We start from the raw sequence: 20,643 nt of genomic DNA on the forward strand, positions 1-20,643 counted from the left end.
ACTCAGTACAGCGTATTTTCTTTCATTCTTTACTCTTGAGACTTTAGAACTGTTGGTACCGCTTTAAAATTCATGGCAAGAACTGGTCACTTTTGTAATTAACACCTCCTTATAATACATTTATTTTGTTTGTTTAGCCAGCTAGAAACTACATGGAGTCTGTGCTTTAAAAAGTCTGTGCTGAAGTCCTTATTCTCTGTTTTGGTGTTATGTGCATGAACCACCAATTGGTTTCTTCTCACCTTATACTTGGTGAAGATGTCTTTCGTTCAACATCTCTCTCTATTGCTCCCCATCTTCTCTTGCTCCATTTATGATCAGCTTTCTGTTTCTAAATAGACTTTGTGATTACCCATTTCTCTATGTGCCAGTTCCTAGCCACTAGTTACTTGAGCTGTGGTCTCTATTGTTCTTCCTACAGCCTACCCACTTGTGGTTGTCACACACATCCACATTGTTATGTGTCCCCAAACTGTATTCTGGAATGATTTTGGCAATGGCTGCATTGGATGAGATTCGTATTAATAAAGCATTGAGATAACTTCTGCTATTACAAGTTTCCTCCTGTTTTTATAGTCCAAGAGGAGCTACTTCTTCTACTCTTATTACTTAATACTTAATACTTCCCTTATTACATACAATGCACAAAAAGTGTGTGATTTATGACCTGCTCTAAACCTGAATGCTTGTGATTTACTTTGTGTTTTTCTTAATTTCTAGGCCAAGATGTTGATAAATATAAACAGCATCTTATGGATGTATTCAACCTTAATAGCAACCCATGCGCTACATAAAGGTGAGTGTGCTAACAACTTGAAATAAAAATGTAAGTGCTGGAGGACGAAATGGTAATGTGGAATCACTGGAATAAAAGATTGATTTTTAAAATCTATTAAGTGCTGAAAACTATTAGTTAAAATATTATTGGACTAAAAACATTAGTTTTAAATAAATAAGTCAAAACAAAATAATAAGTAGGATGCTAAAGATGCAAGTGAGCTTTCAGTAACTTCCCTGATTACTTTTAGGCTTTGCAAAACCCTCATATATGGTATTGGGCATATTTTAAAATTCTAACACTATTTAACAAAACTTTCCTATGCAAAAAAAGAAACACTATTAAACACCCAGTGGGCTAGAATTTGAAAAGAATTGAGAAGATAAAGAGAAAGCTGACAGCCATGTTTTTGCCCTTACTTCCCTTTCTTTTCCTTTTTTAAAAAGCAGTTGGATATGCTTATGCCCTAGTTTTTTAATTTGAAATTTTATATTCTTCCAATGAGGGTTCTACAATTCCAAGTTTATTATTTAATATATTCAAGGTGATATATCAAGGAATTTGAAGAAAGATACTATCCAAGAGTTTCACTCATCTGCTTCTGTCTGTCTAATGTACCTCTCCAGACTCAGATTCCATTTCCTCCTCACACTTATATTATGTGTCAGACTCACCTTTTATGGTTCTCCAGATGAATTCCTTTTGCAAAAGTTTAAGTATCACTCTATCTATCATCCATCTATTTATTTACCCATCCATCCATCCATCATCTATGTATTCATCCATCCATACCTCCAGCCATCCATTCATCTGTCCAAAATCTTTCCATCTGTTCGCTTATCAACATCTATCCATTCATCCATCCATTCATCCATCCATCCATCCATCCATCCATCCATCCATCCATCCCTCCATTCATCCATCCATCCATTTCTCCCACTCACCCATTCATTTGTTCACCCATTGATGATATTTTTTGAATACCTTCTTTGTGCCAGATATTATTCTGGGCGTCCAGGAATATACCCATGGAGGACTCAAAATTGACCTATCTTTCATTAAACTTACTTCTCTAGTTATAGGAGACCAGCAATAAACTAGTAAACAAACAATCCAGGTACTTTCAAATTGATGAACATAAAACAGAGTGACATCATAGAGAGTGGCCTGAGTTGGAGGAAGTTGATAAGACCTCCTTGAGAAAGTGACATTTAAAGTGAGATGAGAATGATGACGAGGAACCAGCCAGTCAAGACCTGTCTGTAAATTAGGAAGAAACATAGTGTGTTTGAATAGCAGAAATGTCACTATAGTTGAAGAGCAGTGATCAAGGGGAAAGTAGGAGACATGAACAGAGAGATTAGCAGAAAACAGCTCATCTAAATAATAATAACACCCAACACTTGAAAAGAACTCCCTATGATCCAGGAACTGTTTTAAGTGCTTAGCATTAACTCACTGAAACATCCACACCCATGTATTCTATTGAGGAAACTGTGGTACCAAGAGAGACTAAGCAGCTTGCTCGAAGGCCCATACCCAGTAAGAAGCAAATCTTGGAGATGAACCAGTTCATGGGAGTGTGTGCTCTTTACCACCATGTTATACTTCTTATCTATATGGAACATTGTAGACTTTAAAAAAGTCTAGATTTTCTACTCAGGAGGCTGAAGCAGGAGAATCGTTTGAACCCGGGAGGCAGAGGTTGTGGTGAGCCGAGATCACATCATTTCTCTCTAGCCTGAGCAACAAGAGCTAAACTCCGTGTCAAAAAAAAAAAAAAAAAAAAAAAAAAGTCTAGATTTTATTCCAAGTGCAGTAGGAAGCATTGAAGGGTTTCAGCAAAGAAAGACGTGAGATGATGAATGTTTTACAAATTTAATTTTTGATAATCTATGCAGATTTGATTGTAGGAGAGCAAGAGTAGCAGCAGAGATATCATTTAGGAGGTTATTGTGGTAGCCTGTACATGACATGGGGGGAGGGGGGTAGTTTAGATCATGTAGCAGTAGAGATGAAGAGAAGTGAATTGGATATGTGGAGATGGAGGAGTCAGACCCACTGATGGATTGGATGAGGTGTGTAGGGAGGGCATGAGAGGAGTCAAGGACAAATTGACTCCTGGGATGGCTCTCTTTCTCCTTTTCGCCTCCGGATTCCCCTTTCTAGCCAATTTAAAAGCTCCCCGTTGGCTGGGTGCAGTGGATCATGCCTATAATCCCAGCACTGTGGGAGGCCAAAGTCGGAAGAGAGATTGAGCCCAGGAGTTCAAGAGCAGTCTAGGCAACATAGTGAGACCCCATCTCTACAAAAATTTAAAAAAATTAGCCGAGCGTCATGGCTTGGACCTGTAATTCCAGCTACTGGGAAGGCTGAGGCAGGAGAATTGTTGATCACAGGAGGTCGAGGCTCCTGTGAGCCCTGATTGCACCACTGCACTCCAGTCTGGGTGTCAAACCAAGACCCTATTTCAATAACTAGTAAATAAATAAATAAATAAATAAATAAATAAATAAATAAATTCCTCCTCCATGTTCCCCTCGTCTCCTGTGCTGTTACAGATATAATAACATCTACCATGCTGTTGGGATAAGTAATTGCTTTTCTTCCCAAGTAGACTACCGTAAGCTGCAAAAAGGCCTTTCATCTTCGAACAGAGTGCCTGACACACTGACAGCACTTAGTCATTTTGTGTGTTGACAAAATGAGTGAATAAATAAATAAATGCCACAGTGGATCACCCGGATGGTGTTTAGAGTCTAGGCTCCACCAATTGGATCACGAAGACACACTAATCAGATGGTGAAGCCTAAGAGTTGTCTTCCTCAAAGTTTTTGGGAGGTGAAGGTGAAGGTCACAGAGAGGAAAGTACAACAGCAACCAGTGAAGATAGAGAAAAGGATATGAAAAGGAGAGTGGCATTTGGATGGGCAATATTGGAAGGGAATTTACAGGGAAAGTAGTAGGTGACCATCCCTCGGCTGAAATTTAGACTTTCCACTTAAAGAAAGAACTCACGCAACAAAAAACAACTTGGGGTGTAGCTCCTTTACAGTGTTTACAAAAATAATTTTGATAGCCAACAACATTGAGTAATTTCCGCATGTCTGTACCTATTCTTTGTAAATCCATGATCACCGTTATTAGATGTAATTAGTTTGGGACTAATTTCAGGAGCATTATTTTATATGAGGGGTGAAAGTTGCAAATATACGATCCATGTAAAACAGATATTCTGGATTTATAGTGGAAAACACAGTAGTAACTGGTTGTTGAGTCAAGACAAGTACGTTCATCTTAAGGTTTTTTCTGTTTATTCCCAGTCACTGACGAGGTCAATGACTAACATAAATGAACACCATGTCTATTGTTATGGGCTTTATTTTAACCCGGGAAGAACTATTTCCTTTAACAATACACATTATATTATCTTATAAACTGTCCTAATCATTGATTATCTACCATTGGCCTAGTTATTTTGATGTTCCCCTTATAGTAGGAAACAGTCATGCACAGTCATGAATAAGTGAATGAATTAGATAGTGGTATTTGTCACTTGAAAGGGTGATAAATTCCCATATTCTCAATCTGACATTTATTTGGCCAAGATCTGTGGGTGTGTGTTTGCTCAAACTGTGCAGATGGAATTTACATCATCTTTACTCTAAGGAATCTACTGACAGAGAATGAGTAGTAGTTGGTTATTCATTATTTAGTGATTTCTCCCTTACTGTACTCATTTGGACCACAAACCATCGGTAACAGCCAACGTTTTGTTAGGATTCATTTTTATTACTTGAATTGTCAGCGTTTCAGACAAATTCCTGCAGGTAGCAGATTTCTTTTAAACATGCATACTCTGTAAACATTATACTCTGAACTACTGAATTTCTTTCTTAAAATATTTAGATTTAGTGAATTTCATTTTTGTGACCCAGTGCATTAAGACCGGAGATTTAATACACAAAAGATTTGACCACACAGCTTTTTGTTAATCTTGTTAAGATTGTATTCACATGAGTATATTATTTATATTCAACCAAAGCTTTTCATTTTCTTATGTATATAAACATCTAGAACAATAAACAGTCCTTGGGAAATTGCTTTTTAACACTATTTTGTTCCAACATACCTTTTCTTTACAGCACAGTTGTTTAGCAATGCTCTATGTTTCAGAAACCTCCCTATTGGATAGATTGGGTTGAATCTTATGTCTGTCCCTGTATACTTAAAATTGTGAAGATAAATATAATTTGGTAAGAAATATTGAAGAATTGGAAGACATTTATTTTAAACTAATTTTAAAGGACACGATAAAGAGTTTCAAAATTCATACCATAATTGAAGTTGATGATAAAGCTGTTTATGTTTCCATTTAAAAATAGTACTTTATTTGTGGCAAAGTTAGTCATGTAAATAATTCTTCAGGAAGGAAGATGAGATTTTCTAGAACATATGATGAATATAAATTTGGAGATTTTAGATCACAAAATTCTCACCCTTTCTCTTCTCAGAACCATATCTTTGTGTTATCATCATCTCCCTAATTAGGTCCAAATTAAAGGAATATGAAATAGGTAGAAGGTACTTTCAGAGAGTCCTCTGTGAACCTTATGGATTTATTAAAAAGATCATGAAATTACTAAAAGATTTCAGTTCAGATAGTAATTAAATACTTATAGAAATAGGATGCATCTAGACTTTGAAAAGGAACTGAAATGAACACTTCTTTTGCTTAATTTAGGGGCAGAGGAAGCACACCAGAGCTAAAAGATTCCTTGATTAGGTGTCAGGAGACATGTGTTCTGACTCAGGTCTCTCAGCAGCCATCTGGGAGCTTATCCTTCCTCTCAGTGGAGCATCCTTAGTAAGGAATTGGACCAGTTTTACTTTACAGTTGAGTTAAGTTAGAAAATTTACTTTGTAAGCCAAGGAGGCCATTAAAAGTGGAATTATTCCCTTGTAATTATATTCCAAAATGCTAATAGTTTTAGCAATATTTCAAATGATAATTTACTACAGCTAATAGCACACTTCACTTTGTTTTTATTTAATTTCATTAAGTGCCTTAAGCGCTTTGGATAAGCTTATGTAGATTAATAAAATAATAAATGCTGAAATGTTATTATACATTTGAAATAAAATTAATGATTATATTGTAAGTACATTAAATATGATACTGTATTAATTATTTTGTGATTTATCTGCATCACATGAAATATTTTATAGGCCCAATCTTTTTTTAGGTTAAATTTTAATCTTTAGCAACAGAATTTTTTTTTTCTTAAAGGGTATAATATCTCCATAGTATCTTCTTGCAATTTTCAAAATGCTTTTCTCCAACTGTGTTTACATTGAGAATCCACAATGTTTACATTGAGAGTGATATCATTTCCAATGCATGCCCATGTTGAGATGTGTGTTTCCGATATGTTTGACCACTAGCAGAGTGTTAGATATACATCATTTTGTTGGTTAAAAATAATTATTTCATTTCATCTAGAGGCTACTATTAACTTGTTGACCATATTTTCATGAAGTGAGCATTGTTTGTGCATTATCAACAACTTCCATTATTACTAACATATTGTCTAGCTTAATTAATACAGGCTGGAAGATAGAGAGGAGAGTGGGAGAGAAAGGGATGGATTCCTCTAAGAGTGAAAGAACATTTATTTTGCATGTAATGGTGTTAAACTGTAGTCAATACATTCTTTATCATTAAAAGTTTAAGAGTTTAAGCAGAAGGACATTCTGCAGATAAATATTTTAGGAGGGTTAGGTGAACAGAAACCAACCTTTCCCCACTGTATAATTGAAGGTAATGTCTCACTGCAAAGTGATGGTAGCTGGATTTGTTATAATTATGAAAGCCTTTGGTTCCAACACAGGACCAAAGAGCATCCTTCAAATGTTAGACTTTCCCTGGTTCCAGTCCTATGAAACATTTGTTATTTTCACTTCATCTTTGAATTTTGTTTTCATTTTCTCTAAGGTAATGTGGCAGTTATCATAACAAACATTTTTTGTCTTTTGACCTGTAGACATAATTTTCATCTTTCAGCTGCTCTTCTTAATGTTGGTCCAGTCCTTTAAACCTGCCCTATGGATTCTAGTCTGCCCTTCATTGCCCTTAATTGCTTGACCTCTTATGCTTGCCTTATTTTATCGCTTATTTTGTTCATGTTAAACACTAAGTTAAAAATATTTTAAAATGAATGATGCGACGTACATAGAAATGAGCATTATTAATTCCTGTTGTTGTAAGACATCATTGAAATTGTATGCTATTCTCTTTATATAAAGTCATTCTAATTATTTCACATGTTGAAGATGTAACCAAACTATTATAAGGGCTGCTTATTCATTCACATATTGAATAGATTCAGTTTGGGTTTTTTAAGATTGTTAATTTGGTATTTTCTCTTTCCTCTAGTCAAAGTGGGAAAAGCCCACCTGTGAGGGGCTCCCTCTCTGGAAAAATCAGCCTACCTTGCCATTTTTCAACCCTGCCTACTTTGCCACCCAGTTACAACACCAGTGAATTTCTCCGCATCAAATGGTCTAAGATTGAAGTGGACAAAAATGGAAAAGATTTGAAAGAGACTACTGTCCTTGTGGCCCAAAATGGAAATATCAAGATTGGTCAGGACTACAAAGGGAGAGTGTCTGTGCCCACACATCCCGAGGCCGTGGGCGATGCCTCCCTCACCGTGGTCAAGCTGCTGGCAAGTGATGCGGGCCTCTACCGCTGTGACGTCATGTACGGTATTGATGACACGCAAGACACGGTGTCACTGGCTGTGGATGGTAAGGCTTTTAGTATCTGCAGGAAGGTAGTATAACATGACACCTGGTTCAGAAGTATTGTGAAATAGCACTCAGAAGTAACTGTTGTTTGGGGTTTGGACGAGTGGAAAAACACCCATCAATTCAATAGTCCATGTCATGTCTTTCACCAAAAATGAACTGGTATTCATTCAAAGGTCAAGGCAGGTGCATTTTTGGCAACCGCTTCATTGATTCCATGAAGGAAAGTATTGTTTACTGCAAATAACGAATACTTCAAGGCATGACACATAATTTAATAATCATTACTTCAGCGTTGAGTCTTATCAGTGATTCTTTTTCAAGACTCTAAAGGCAAATCTACATTTTAAAAATTATTACATATGTGTGTATGCACATGTACATACATATACACACATACATATACATATATACATAAAACCCTTTCCCCTTTTTTCTCTCTTAATATGATTATTAAACTATTTGAGTTTGCTTTTAAGAAATTCTATCTTAACTTACATTGAAGAAATAAGGTATTTAATAAAACCATGGTACATATCAGAGTCTTAAAAGGCCAAGACTTACTAAATATTTGAACTTGATCAAACAGAAATTTAGTATATTTTTTAAGATTAATATCCTAGTTGTTATCCATTAAGTATTGCAGTGAGACATTTTAGTTTCACCCTCTTTTCAGGGGTGGTTTATATGTCATTTGAATTTAAGTTGGGAGACAAAGCAAAGAAAAATTGCTTTAATTGGGTACACACATAATGCTGTAGCTCTTGGAAGCGTAATATTTTGGCAAGTTATTAAGCAAAATTCTAATACCCAGACATGATGGAACAGATTTTCTTCCAATCCTCCATTTCCCTATAAAATATTTACCTTTCAGAAATATATACAAAGGGTTTTATTAAAAGTCTTTCTTGTGTAGCCAAAAGGAAATACTTTGAATTTCGGATGCAACACATTAACTTTCTGAATACCCTTTTATATTCAAATTCTATTGCTTCCTTCTATAAATCTATTTTTACGTTGTCTAGGCATCCACTAAGTATCCTGGGTTCTTCTAACCTTTTTATCATTTATTTTCGTTAGCCTCACTACTGTGATTTCTCTCGCGCGCGCTCTTCTGTTTACATATCACTTTTTAAAATCCCCAAAGGAGTTTAACAACTTCTTACAATTTTTCATCATTAAAGAATTAGCAGTGGATTTGCCCCTTGCCCCTCTGAAACAATGAAAATCCTCCACTTAATCTCCTTAGCTCCATGGGGTCTTCAAATTATTCCAGCAACTGCAGATACTTATACAGATTGAAGTTCCCTGCCTTGGTCGAGGAGGCCTCTTTGTGCCCCTTTACTGCCAATCTTCAGTGCACATGGAAGATTTTTAATTACCAAGAAGACTATTTGAAGCTTTGATCAACATTAAACTAATCTAAATCTATTCAAATTCTTGCTTAAGCCTTAGAGATCATTTTAAGCTATCTCTTATATTCACCAGATAGCACCATATGTATTTCCTGGCAATTTTAGAGAGGTTCTATGAAGGTACAAATTGCCATTTGATTATTTATTTATTTATTTATTTTGGCAAAATATCCTTTTTGAGTCATAAAATATCAGAAATGAGAAAATGAATGCTAGTTGTCATTGCATCTAATTATTGCCTGTGCAGATCTTTTTGTGTTGGCACTGATCTGAGGTACTTATCTATGAGATGGGTAGTCTTTTCCCCTGTAGTTATATTACTGTAGTAATATAACTTGGAAGACAGAGACGATCTGATGACAGAAGGATGAACACGTGGGAGACAGTCTTATAGCTAGAAGTCAGGCTGCAGAAGATAAACTGTTGTCAATCCCAGGAAATTACTAGGGATAAGAAGAGTGGCATGTATCTTGGAAACCACAGTTTATTCCAAATAACAACAACAAAAAGTGTTCTTAAGTGGGATGACTCTTAATAAAATCTCATTCATAAGACCTGGTTGCCTCAGTTTCTATTTTTCAGTGACTTCTCTGGCACATTAGTTCAATCCACTTTGATGTCTTGCAGAAATGAGTCATCATATTTACTCCAGCTAAAAATGGAGAGACTCTTGTTGACATGGGAAGAGAGGATCCAGAGCTCCACCCCCTTGCTTGCTCTATCCTCATCCCTTTGAAAATTTCTTGAGCCCTGGAGCACAATTCAGAACCAATAGTTTATACAACCCCTAAAATACAACAAAGTGGAATTTGAGGCAAGTACCAGGAGCTTCTACTAGGAAGAATTTGATAATTTATTTCAGGCTTTCTTTGGATAAAAAATATACGTGTTATCTGTCATAGCAGAGACCCTACATTATGCTGGTCAGGTAAAGAATATGATAAACATTTGAATGATACATGGTGGTCTACTCAACATTTGAAAATCCTTTACCTAATTTGACCTTCACACCAATCAAGTAACATACATATTTTTAGTTCCACCTTATGGGACAGGAAATTAAAGCTCAGAGAAACTGACTTGTATAAAAGTAAGGAGCAAATTAGGGATTGGAACAAGTCTTCTCACTCAAATAGTCCAGTGTCTTTCCCACTCTGGTACATCGTCTCTGAAGTTAAATATCTCAGTGTTTTATATTTGGAGGAAGTGGTGTTAGTGAATATTTTTATGAGACAGGTGAGTGTTTCATGCATAAACATTGGGTTGACCCTGGATAAAGTCCTGAAGTAGAAGCTGATCTTGTGGTCCCCTTAGGTCTTTGTATCTTCTGCAGAATCTACTCCCTTTAGGTATCTGGTGTTCCCATGATAGACTGAATACTGCCTGCAATCAGGGCAACTATTGGGATTCAGTGACTTAAATCTCTTTCTTGGATCTAGGAGATCTGCTAGGAAATGTTCTGATGCAGCAGTATGGGATGTCTAGATGAATGGCATTTTTGGAGTCCCTCAAATCAACATGATTTCGCATAATGCTGCATAAAGTAAAAGTAAATGATTATTATGATATTATTACTGTGTATCCAACTGAGTTGATACATTGCTCCAATGAGAAATTTTGCACAGTGCAGTGGGAGATTTGAACAGGCTGGCAATTGTTTGCTGTTGTCTTTGCAGGGGTTGTGTTTCACTACAGGGCGTCAACCAGCAGGTACACACTGAATTTTGAGGCTGCTCAGAAGGCTTGTTTGGACATTGGGGCGGTCATAGCAACTCCAGAGCAGCTCTTTGCCGCCTATGAAGATGGATTTGAGCAGTGTGATGCAGGCTGGCTGGCTGATCAGACTGTCAGGTAAGACGTCTGGGGGCCACAGGCCTTCATTATTAACTTGAGAGTGAGAAGAAAGTGCCGCTAACTAGTCATTTATTTCCCCAGATATCCCATCCGGGCTCCCCGAGTAGGCTGTTATGGAGATATGATGGGAAAGGCAGGAGTTAGGACCTATGGATTCCGTTCTCCCCAGGAAACTTACGATGTGTATTGCTATGTGGATCATCTGGATGGTAAGATGTTTGAGTTTTTGTATCTTTGTATGAACTGAGAAAACTGAGGGAAGACCAGAAGTGCATTGGAATAGAGCAATTCTTTGTGCTTGTTTGGATTCCAAACGGTGGCATTTTGTTTATACGACTGTATGATTTTGTGGTAAAATAAGCCGAAATTAAAGTGGAAAGGGAAGGAGGAGTGTGTAAATGGTTATGCAGGTTAGAAATGTCTTCAGTTAATGGCAGGTTTTCTTACAGTCATGCTGCTCTTGGACTGTTTCCAATACACTTTTAGAGCATTGAGAATAGAAAGCTGTAAGGGTGGTACCTATTCTGGTGAGAGCATAAGATAAAAATCGTGTGAAGACAATCCACGGTGAATCCAAGTACTGATAAACACCCCAGAGCTAACTAAATAACTCTGTAAACTAGCCCAGCAGGAATTTTCAAGTTTCACTTCCTGTTTATTTTGTTACACTAATATTCAGAGCAATCCTTCCTTCATTCAACCAATCAATACATTAAACCAGTTAACACATAAAAAATCACTTACTGTGATTTTTATAGGTACTCTGCTAGTTGTTAGAGATATGGAGTCAGTTAAGATATAGCCCTTCCTTTTAAGTTGCTTACAGTCTGATTTTGGCACTGTCAGTTCTCTGTTGCCTGAGTTAGATTCTTAGAGACAAATTTGAGTTCAATAGTACTGACATTATCTAAAGAGCATGGTGCAGCTTTATTATAAAGGCGCAGGGGGGCGGGCATCGTGGCTCATGCCTGTAATCCCAGCACTTTGGGAGGGCTAGGTGGGAAGACAGCTTGAGTTCAGGAGTTTGAGACCAGCCTGGGTAACATGGTAAAACCATGCCTCTACAAAATACCAAAACTTAGCTAGGTGTGGTGGCATGTGCCTGTAGTCACAGTTACTCAGGGAGTGGAAGAAGTGGGTGGGGGACAGGAGGGCTGAGGTAGGAGGCTTACTCGAGCCAGGAGGTGGAGGCTGTAGAGAGCTGAGATTGTGCCACTGCACTCCAGCCTGGGTGACAGAGTGAGACCTTGTCTCAACAAATACGTAAATAAATAAAGGCACATGGAATAGAAGTTTCTACAACTTTTTATTTTCATTTGTATTTACAGCTATTATTAGAATCTTAAAGGTATAGATAATAGTGTTAAATTAAATTATACTTTTAATTTTGACTAGGTGCACATAAAAAAAATGATCTGAATTTTCTTATGTTTAAAATGAGGAGGCTAGACTAGATAATTTCTGTGGTCTCTTTCAACCTTAAATTTCTGTGATTCCCTGATTCTGTGAATTGAATAAGCAATCTTAGAGCCTGAAAGCTAGAATATAAGCAGCTGATATTTTCCTAATGTCTTGACTAAATTTGCATCAGAAGGCCTGCTTTCAAAAAGGGTGCTTAGGTATAGTTCTGTAGTATCTTAGCATTCTTATTTTCACTATCACTGAAGATTGCCAGATGTATTTTCTAAACCAAAAGTGCAGATGTGAGCAAATTTTATTTTTGTATATAGGAAAAGGGAAAACATAACATCCAAGCTATGGTTGAAGTATATAAAACTAGAGCTTTTCTCTTGCCTTTATTTTAATTGACTTAAAAAATATAATAGAAGATAGTTGGTAGGAGAATCTGATTAAATAATCTAGGAAATAAATTGGGCTGCTGCTATTTTGGTAAGGTGGGAATTTGTATCACTATTGTTTTAACTTAGTGTAGTATCTGCAAGGGTGATAGTTATAAACAATATCTGAAATGCTAGTAATACTAGAAATGATCCAGAGGTAGATTTTGCAAAAGTGTATGTAAGATCTAATTAGCCTAAAACATCTTTACCAAATATTATTTAAATGGTGGGCTTTCATGGCCTGATTCAAATATGAATAAGCATCCCAAGCCAGATCCCTTGGTGGGAAGACAGGCTTATGTACCCATGAAGCCACCAGCCAGAGAGCTCTAGAGAACCCCCGTGTGTATGTTTTGCAGTTTACTCTGATAGAGGTACTATCGGCTCTTAGCTCTCTAAGGCTATAGACTGCCCAAATTCAAAATTATTTTTTCAAGCCCAGAGAGGGATTTTATAGAAGTCGCAGAAATTTCAGGGCCTCTGCAAGTACTGTTTGAAGAACTTTTGACATCTTGGTGGTGGGAGTCCTTCCAGGGATTTCCTAGTCACACTGTCTTCATTGAATGATGGCTCCCCACAATCTGCTCATAGTATCATAACCAGTGTTCAGGAACTGGACTCTGTCAGAAGAGGAGCTCTGAGGATGAATGTATATCTCCCATGACGAAGGACTTACTAGTCTTGTAGACATCCTCTCCCAGTTCCATAAACACAGTCACTTCTAAGGAAGCCGGTTTATGTCCCAATGTAACCAAACTGTATTTTATAAAGTTATTTTGGATAAATCTACATATTTGGTAACTGAAAACTTGTAATGTGGAATATAGCATAACTTTATTTAGGGTCTTATCAACAGAATTTAATCTTTTTGTTTTAATATGTAAAAATGGGAAGAGAAATAGAAGAGAGTCAGTTCAAATATTAATTCAAGCACTGGCTGAAATTTGTGTCAGGAAAGTAACAAGGCATTTATTTGTTTCATAGAAGAAACTTGACAAATCTGGAGGATATTCAGCATGTTTACAATAACATTGTTCCTGACATTTTTTTCCTCCTTGTTTATTGACTCTTGGACTAAGTATCAAATCTTTGGACACTGCTCTTTTCTTTCTTGGCTTGAAAGTGAGCAGGAATGGGGGTAAAAGGTAACTTTTATGGCTGATGAGGTAAGAGGAAGATCACAAAATCATTCTTGTAAGGCTTCTTTCATTTCTTAACTGAAGTATATGTCTTCCCTTTGAAGTAAAGACCATTGGCTAATCTGTGAATTAATACAAAATTCTTGTGGAAAGTTGACTACATAAAATTACATTTGGTACTTCAATTACCATGTTGATAAAAGATTATTTGAAGGTGAGTCAAGATTCCTTGTAAGAGGCATTGCTAAATTCATGAGTCAAATAATTCCCACCTATATTTTATTGTATTTGAGGGAGCCAAGTGTGTGTGTATGAGAAATGGTGGGGACAGTAAAAGATTTGATGTATTCAGAATGCATGTGATGGAACACACACACACAGGAGTTACGAACCAAGGTGCAATTAATTTAGATCAGAAGCCGTATATCCCAGATGGTCTGATGAAAAAGCCAATTAAGTATAAAATGAAACCTTGCTCAAAAAGGCAATTAATTTTCTGTTTTAATTTAATTATTTATTGTGAAAGATATATAGTTGACAGAATGTTGACCTGTTTTTTCTCTTTCTTGTTTTATAATGTCATATTTTCCTGACATATGTGTTTCTCTATAAAATTTAAATAATTGCACTAAATTAAATCCTGCCAGTTTTGGGAGAAAAATCTAGTAGAGTTCTTTTCCTAAGGTGGTGATTATAACAGTTATGCATATTCAATGAATACTTAATTCTGCTTTTCAAAATAACATATTAAGTGTTAAAGAGTAATTAAATTAGCTATATTCACTAGTAAACATTTAAATATCAGCTTGTGTTCTTAGAAATGGTCTGGAAATTATGACGGCTTATTAGACATGATTCAATCAGTAATAGAATGCTATTGCTAAGAAATTAATGGAATTAAAATTTTTAAATGGGAATCTAGAAATTAAGATCCACAAAATAATCCTTATTAGGAATTTTAATCTTTGTTTCCCAGTAAGACAGATTTGGAAAACATTGGGAGGGTTTTAAGGTAGAGTTGAGATGATTAAATGGCTCGGAATTATTTAAAAAAGGATCAGAATTATTTAAGAATGAAATTAATAGACTGACTATTTATTTGGTTTCCTGATGATAGCAGGTACTTTAAAAAATAAGTTTCTTTTTTAGGCATTTAATTTACCCCGCAGATAAATTGGAGGATTGCAGATGAGGTCCTACTACCTTCTTTCATTGTTGACCCACTTAGTTTCCTTGCAAATGAGTCAATACTTCCAGTCTTGTCCCCAGACCTGACAAATGGTTGGTTCAGGAGCTTCTTTCCCTCATGACATAGGCCTATCCTCTTATGGCCTGCATTTTCTATATAGCCCTGCCTTTTGGTATTTACTTCACCTGGGTTAACTACTACCCTACTATTCCAATACCCTGGTTTTTTACACAAACTTCCCAGCACTTTGACAGGCCTATACTGTGGGCACTCTCTTTCATCTCATATTCCCTCCTGAAGACCTGGTTGATTCTTCTCATCTTTATCATCTCTGAACCTTGAATGTATGACTATAATTACCCTCTTGCAAATATTTGTTTATACTTCTTTCTCTCCTACTAAACTGTGGATTTGGGGAAAGAAGGAAACATACGAGTTCATTTTTGTATGCCCAATATTTCCTTAGCATATCGTAGGTGCTCCACAGGTAGAGCTGAATAAATGAGTGAATTAATGAATTAACTTCTAAACCATTAATGCCTCCCTACTCACCTTACTTTACAATTGCTTTCTGGATAGTTTCACACTTCTCCAGGCTCCATCAGTATCCTACCAGCTTCCTGATTTTTTTATTGCTTTAATTTTCTTATTAGTTTGTTTAATTTCATTTTTGTTCTCTTATGCATAAATTGTAAGCCAAAAGTCTTGTGGGACACATGGGGCATGAAAGAATACCAAAAGAACTAATAAGTGAACAATGAAGATGTTAATTTCTAGTTTTGCATGTTTAGCCACCGAATTCTCTTCTGAATTTCATACCCATATTTCTAGTTTGTGAATCACTTTTGAGTTTCATTTTTGGTTTTGGTTGTCACATATAGTCCCCATCACTTTAAGAGTACTTCGGGGGATCTGTTTTACTACCATCAAAACACTTAAACATCATTGCCATGTAATTCTCCTACTTAACGTTGTGCGTTGGTTTTGTTGGCTTCATCCACAAGCATATACTCTGCCTGGTCTTCAAAGCCTAGACCTGCTCTACTGCAATCTATTCACCCTTGGTTCCCACACTCTTTAGTGTGATCCCACACATGTGCATCTTGCCCTTCACAGACTCTTTGCTTGCTCCTGCTTGCAAGTCTGCTCTGTTCCTCTCAGGGAACACACACCCGTCATCCCTTCAACATTGTGATTTCGCCTGTGCTTGAAGACTTACTGCTTCCAGGATCCCCCTATTGGCTATTGCAGCTCACACTGATTTCTTGACTCTGAACTTCTACTTTACTTAGAGTTAGTTCCATGTGATTTATTGCTTAATTGCTTTCTGGTTTCTTTGTGTTCATAAAATATAAAATGTTATATGTTCGTTTTATTTCAGCAAAATTATTGTAAGCTCTAGTAGAGATAAGACCGTAAACTTCTATATCTTTCCCAACTGCAATCAAGAGCCTGTTCCAATCACAGACACATAATAGTTATCCAACAAATAGTTGGTGGATTGCAGTATTTTTCCAATCTTTGTCTCTTCTGGAAACTGCCTTCCACCACCACCTTGCCATTTATCTATAACACTTGAAAAAATGCTTTGCTTTATTTACCAAATTCAGAAAGATCTACTTTTTACCATTATTTAATCACCATGATACTATTTTTTCCTCGTCGTATTTCTCCTCTCACTCTTTTCTTTGATGTCTCTTAGAAATTACTCCTTCCCAGAGACACTCTTTTCTGGCCTCTCATGATAATTTATTTTCCTTGCCTTCCATTCCTTCCCAGCAAATTGTCCTCTCTGGGATTGCTTTTCTTGTATTAATACCTATTCATCAATTATAGGTTATTATTTTTACTGTTTCCTGATGTCAAAGTCCAGGATGGCTTTATCACCTCTGTGACTTACCTAATGCCTCCATATCATTCTTGTGACTCACCTAGAACCAAAAACAACTTTTTCATTTTCGTTACTTTATGAGCTCCTTTAGATATGAAAATCTAAGCATTTAGATAAACATCATCAAGTAGGTCTTAGAGCAGGGTTAGTTCTAGCTTTTTAGAGGTTTTGGTTGAACCAAAATCAGATATCAAATCTGAAAATTGTGTAATTTCTTTCCTATAGATTCTCAGATTGCCTGTTAATTTTAATGAGATTTACAGTATGTAATCCACAGAATACTTCACTGATGGAGGTTATTTAAGAATTAGTGATTTGTGTCCTTACTGGGTTTATTCAGTTAAAAAGCCACATATCAGCTTGAAGAGCCTCTTGCACACTATGATTCAGCTGATGGTTAAAATAGTGATTCTTTATTTCAGAATCTCTTCACATTTGTTGCAGTTGGGCCTAGAAGATGCTGAAAACTTTTTATGCTCTGTAGCTTCCTATATAGACTTTGGAGATTAACACACCTTCCTTGGAGTTGCTTCTGTGTACAGTGTTTGAACAGTCTACCTAAGAGCCAAAGAGGAAAGCAATTAAGCACAGCATGGGGGGAGCACCTCTGGAAGATGATGTCCTTATTCAGTATAGTGACTTCAGTAAGATTGACTGTGAGGTAGCTTCATGAGTAGAATGAGGAAGGAAAACATCTACTGTATGGTTGGAGTATTGTTTAACTTAAATCTTATGAACTCTTTGTCAGGAACTTTTTAAAAGAAATCTCACCTTTGCCAGTAAGGAAACTGAGGCACAGACAGGTTAAGTGATTGGATATGCCTTTTTTTCTTCTTCTACTGCCATAAACTCACAGGACCACCAAAGATTCCCCAGTAGAGCAGCAGACAGTCTTGCAAGCCAAGAAGATAAAAAGTACCCTCAAAGCTCCCCCAAATCTCTGATATCTCATCAGAAAAAATCATAATTCTTATTTGAGCAATGATTGCATTACAGATAGGATTACAATGATTGGGATTGCTGGGTCAAATGGTAACTCTACTATTAACTTTTTGAGGAAATTCTAGGCTGTTTTTCAATGTGGCTGTACCGTTTTACATTCTCATCAGCAGTATATTAGGGTCCTGATTCCTCCACAGTCTTGTCAACACTTGCTATTATTTGACCTTTTGTGTAGCCATCCTAATGAGTGTAAAGTAGTATCTCTGTGGTTTTAAATTGCATTTCTCTGATGGCTAATGAGCTCCAACATCTTTTTATGTGCTTGCTAGTTATTTATCAATCTTCTTGGTAGAAATGTCTACTCTGAAACTTTGCCCACTTATAATTGTGTTGTTTTTTTATTATTAAATTGTGAGTGCTCTTTGTATATTCTAGATTTGCATGTCTTCTCATGCAAATGATTTACAAATAGCTTTTCCGATTCAGTGAGTTGTCTTTTTACTTTCTTCATAAGGCCCTTTGAAGCACAAAAGTGTTTAATTTAGATGAAAAGTCCAATTTGTCTATTTTGAAAATTTCTGTGCTTGTGGTGTCATATCTAAGAAAACATTCCCAAATCTCCAGTCATGAAGATTTATCTCTGTGTTTTATTCTAAGAGATTTATAAGTTTCAACTCTTTTGCTTTTATTTTGATCCGTTTGGAGTTAGCTTTTGTATATGGTGTGAGGTTGGAGTCCAAATTCATTCTTTTGGATGTGGTCGCAGCACCATTTGTTGAAAAGATAATTATTTCTCCATTTAATGACTTTGGCACCCGGTTGAAAATCAATTGACCATAGGTAGATGGGTTTATTTCTAGACTTTCAATTATATTCCATTGATCTGTATGTCTATCTTTATGCCAGTACCACAATGTCTTTATTATCACAATTGCTTTGTAGTAAATTTTGAAATTGGAAAGTGTGAGGCCTCCAACTGTGTTCTTCTTTTTCAAAATTGTTTTAGTATTTTGGATTTCTTGAGTTCCTACATGAATTTTAAAATTGGCTTGTCAATTTCTGCAAAGAAGCCAGCTAGGATTCTGATATAGATTGCAATGCATCTCTAGATCAACTTGGGGTATATTGCCCTCTTAGCAATATTATGGCTTCTGATCTGTGAACCTCAGATATCTTTCGCTTTTTTAAAGATAGTCTTTCATTTTATTCAACAATATTTTGTTCTTTGCAGAGTATAAGTTTTGCGGTTCTTTTGTTAAATTTACTTGTATATATTTTACTATTTTGATGTAAATGCAAATGTAATTTTCTTAATTTCGTTTTTTGATTGTTTATTACAAGTGTATAGAAATGCAATTGATTTTTATATATTGGTTTTGTATCTTGCAACCTTGCTGAACTTGCCTCTTAGTTCTAATTGTTTTTTAGTGGATTCCTTAGGATTTTCTTTATACACTCTCTTTCATTTTATAATCTTACTTTACATAAGTAGAACGGTCTTGACATAAACTCCTGGAAGCATGTGACAGTCATTTGCTTTAAGGTTTTGATGTCAGGGTCTCCTGGAGTTCTGAATCAAAAGAACTTCTTTGGAAATACAGTCGCCATTTACCTCCCAGCTGTGAAAAGCCAAAAAAAACCCAAACTAGGCTGATCCTCCTGTGTTGACCTGAGGTCATTCTGTGCCTGTCAAACCAAATAACACGTTCAATCTTTTGTATATTTTGAAGACTCAGAAACCCAGAAATTTTTAGAACCTCTTTCTCACTCTAATTAAAACCTACTGCTCTGTCAATGGGAAAGAATGAGCCCAGACATTCTGAAAACCGTACAAATGTGTTTACATTTTAGTGGGGGCTTCCTGCATCTTTAACTTCTTCAAATTGACATAGGTAAGATCTTGTGTAATAGCATATTTGCAAATATGCAGATTCATTTTCAAATGAATACAATCTGATTTAGAGAATATTAACTGACTATCATAGTAGACTATGGATAATGCTCTAATAATTAATTACAGGTTAACATTTTTAAAACTCAAAGACTATGATTTAAGCCACATTATGCTCTACTTTAGCCTAATACAAGGGAGAAATTTGGAGGGGGCCCTCCTACCTTTCTAGTCTCATTACTCCCAAATTAGAAACATTACCAGCCTAACACTAACTGTGGGGTCTAAAATGAAGTTATTTTGGCAGCCCTAGAGTTTTCTTGTCTCAGTTAACAGAAGATTGGCCTTTGTGCAGGTTAAATAATCAAATCTTAGAGGAAATTGACTTGCTTTTAAATTATCTACAAATGTTAGCCCTTAAAAGACTATATAGCAGTATATATTAGCTGTTAACCAATCCATGTGAAGCTGATGGACTTTGTGATTCAGTGGATAATAAGCATTAGTTTTTGCTGCTTTGATCTTATGTTTATCAATACAGACCAAAATACGACAGAGAGAGAGATAGACAGAGAGATAGAGAGAGAGAGACTCAGAGAAGAAAAAGAAAGTGTTGAAAAAGCTTAAAAGTCCAACACTTCAAAGCTAATCATTTTGTTAAATTGTTGATATTACCTTGATACTTGATATATTCTGTTAGTGATTTTATCATATGGGTATTTAGAAGCTCATTTCATGTAACTACTTCCCGCTTACTCATCCCATTTACTTTTACATCCATTTATTACTTATATACCATTTTGACCCAGATAGCAAGGAAATGTGAAAACATTTACAAATCTTGAACTTTTATAGTAAAACAACAACAACAACAACAACAACAACAACAAACC

At 36.0% G+C, this 20,643-nt stretch overlaps 1 protein-coding gene across 3 annotated transcripts in view; it reads left to right on the forward strand.

Annotated features, from left to right (window-relative positions):
* Positions 1-20,643, forward strand: part of VCAN (versican) — a 114,000-nt gene that overhangs the window by 11,532 nt on the left and 81,825 nt on the right. For 2 of the 3 annotated variants that reach the window (XM_017893435.1, XM_017893436.1), the window contains exons 2-5: positions 721-796; positions 7,215-7,588; positions 10,680-10,854; positions 10,939-11,066. In XM_017893435.1, the coding sequence (XP_017748924.1) occupies positions 7,540-7,588; positions 10,680-10,854; positions 10,939-11,066 (352 nt within the window). In that variant the 5' untranslated portion in view covers positions 721-796; positions 7,215-7,539. Of the gene's footprint in view, positions 1-720; positions 797-3,222; positions 3,230-7,214; positions 7,589-10,679; positions 10,855-10,938; positions 11,067-20,643 lie in introns of all 3 variants that reach the window. The other variant, XM_017893437.1, reaches the window with a different exon arrangement.

The sequence above is a fragment of the Rhinopithecus bieti genome, unplaced genomic scaffold (genome assembly GCF_001698545.2).
Source record: "Rhinopithecus bieti isolate Rb0 unplaced genomic scaffold, ASM169854v2 scaffold_23411, whole genome shotgun sequence".
Lineage (NCBI taxonomy): Eukaryota > Metazoa > Chordata > Mammalia > Primates > Cercopithecidae > Rhinopithecus > Rhinopithecus bieti.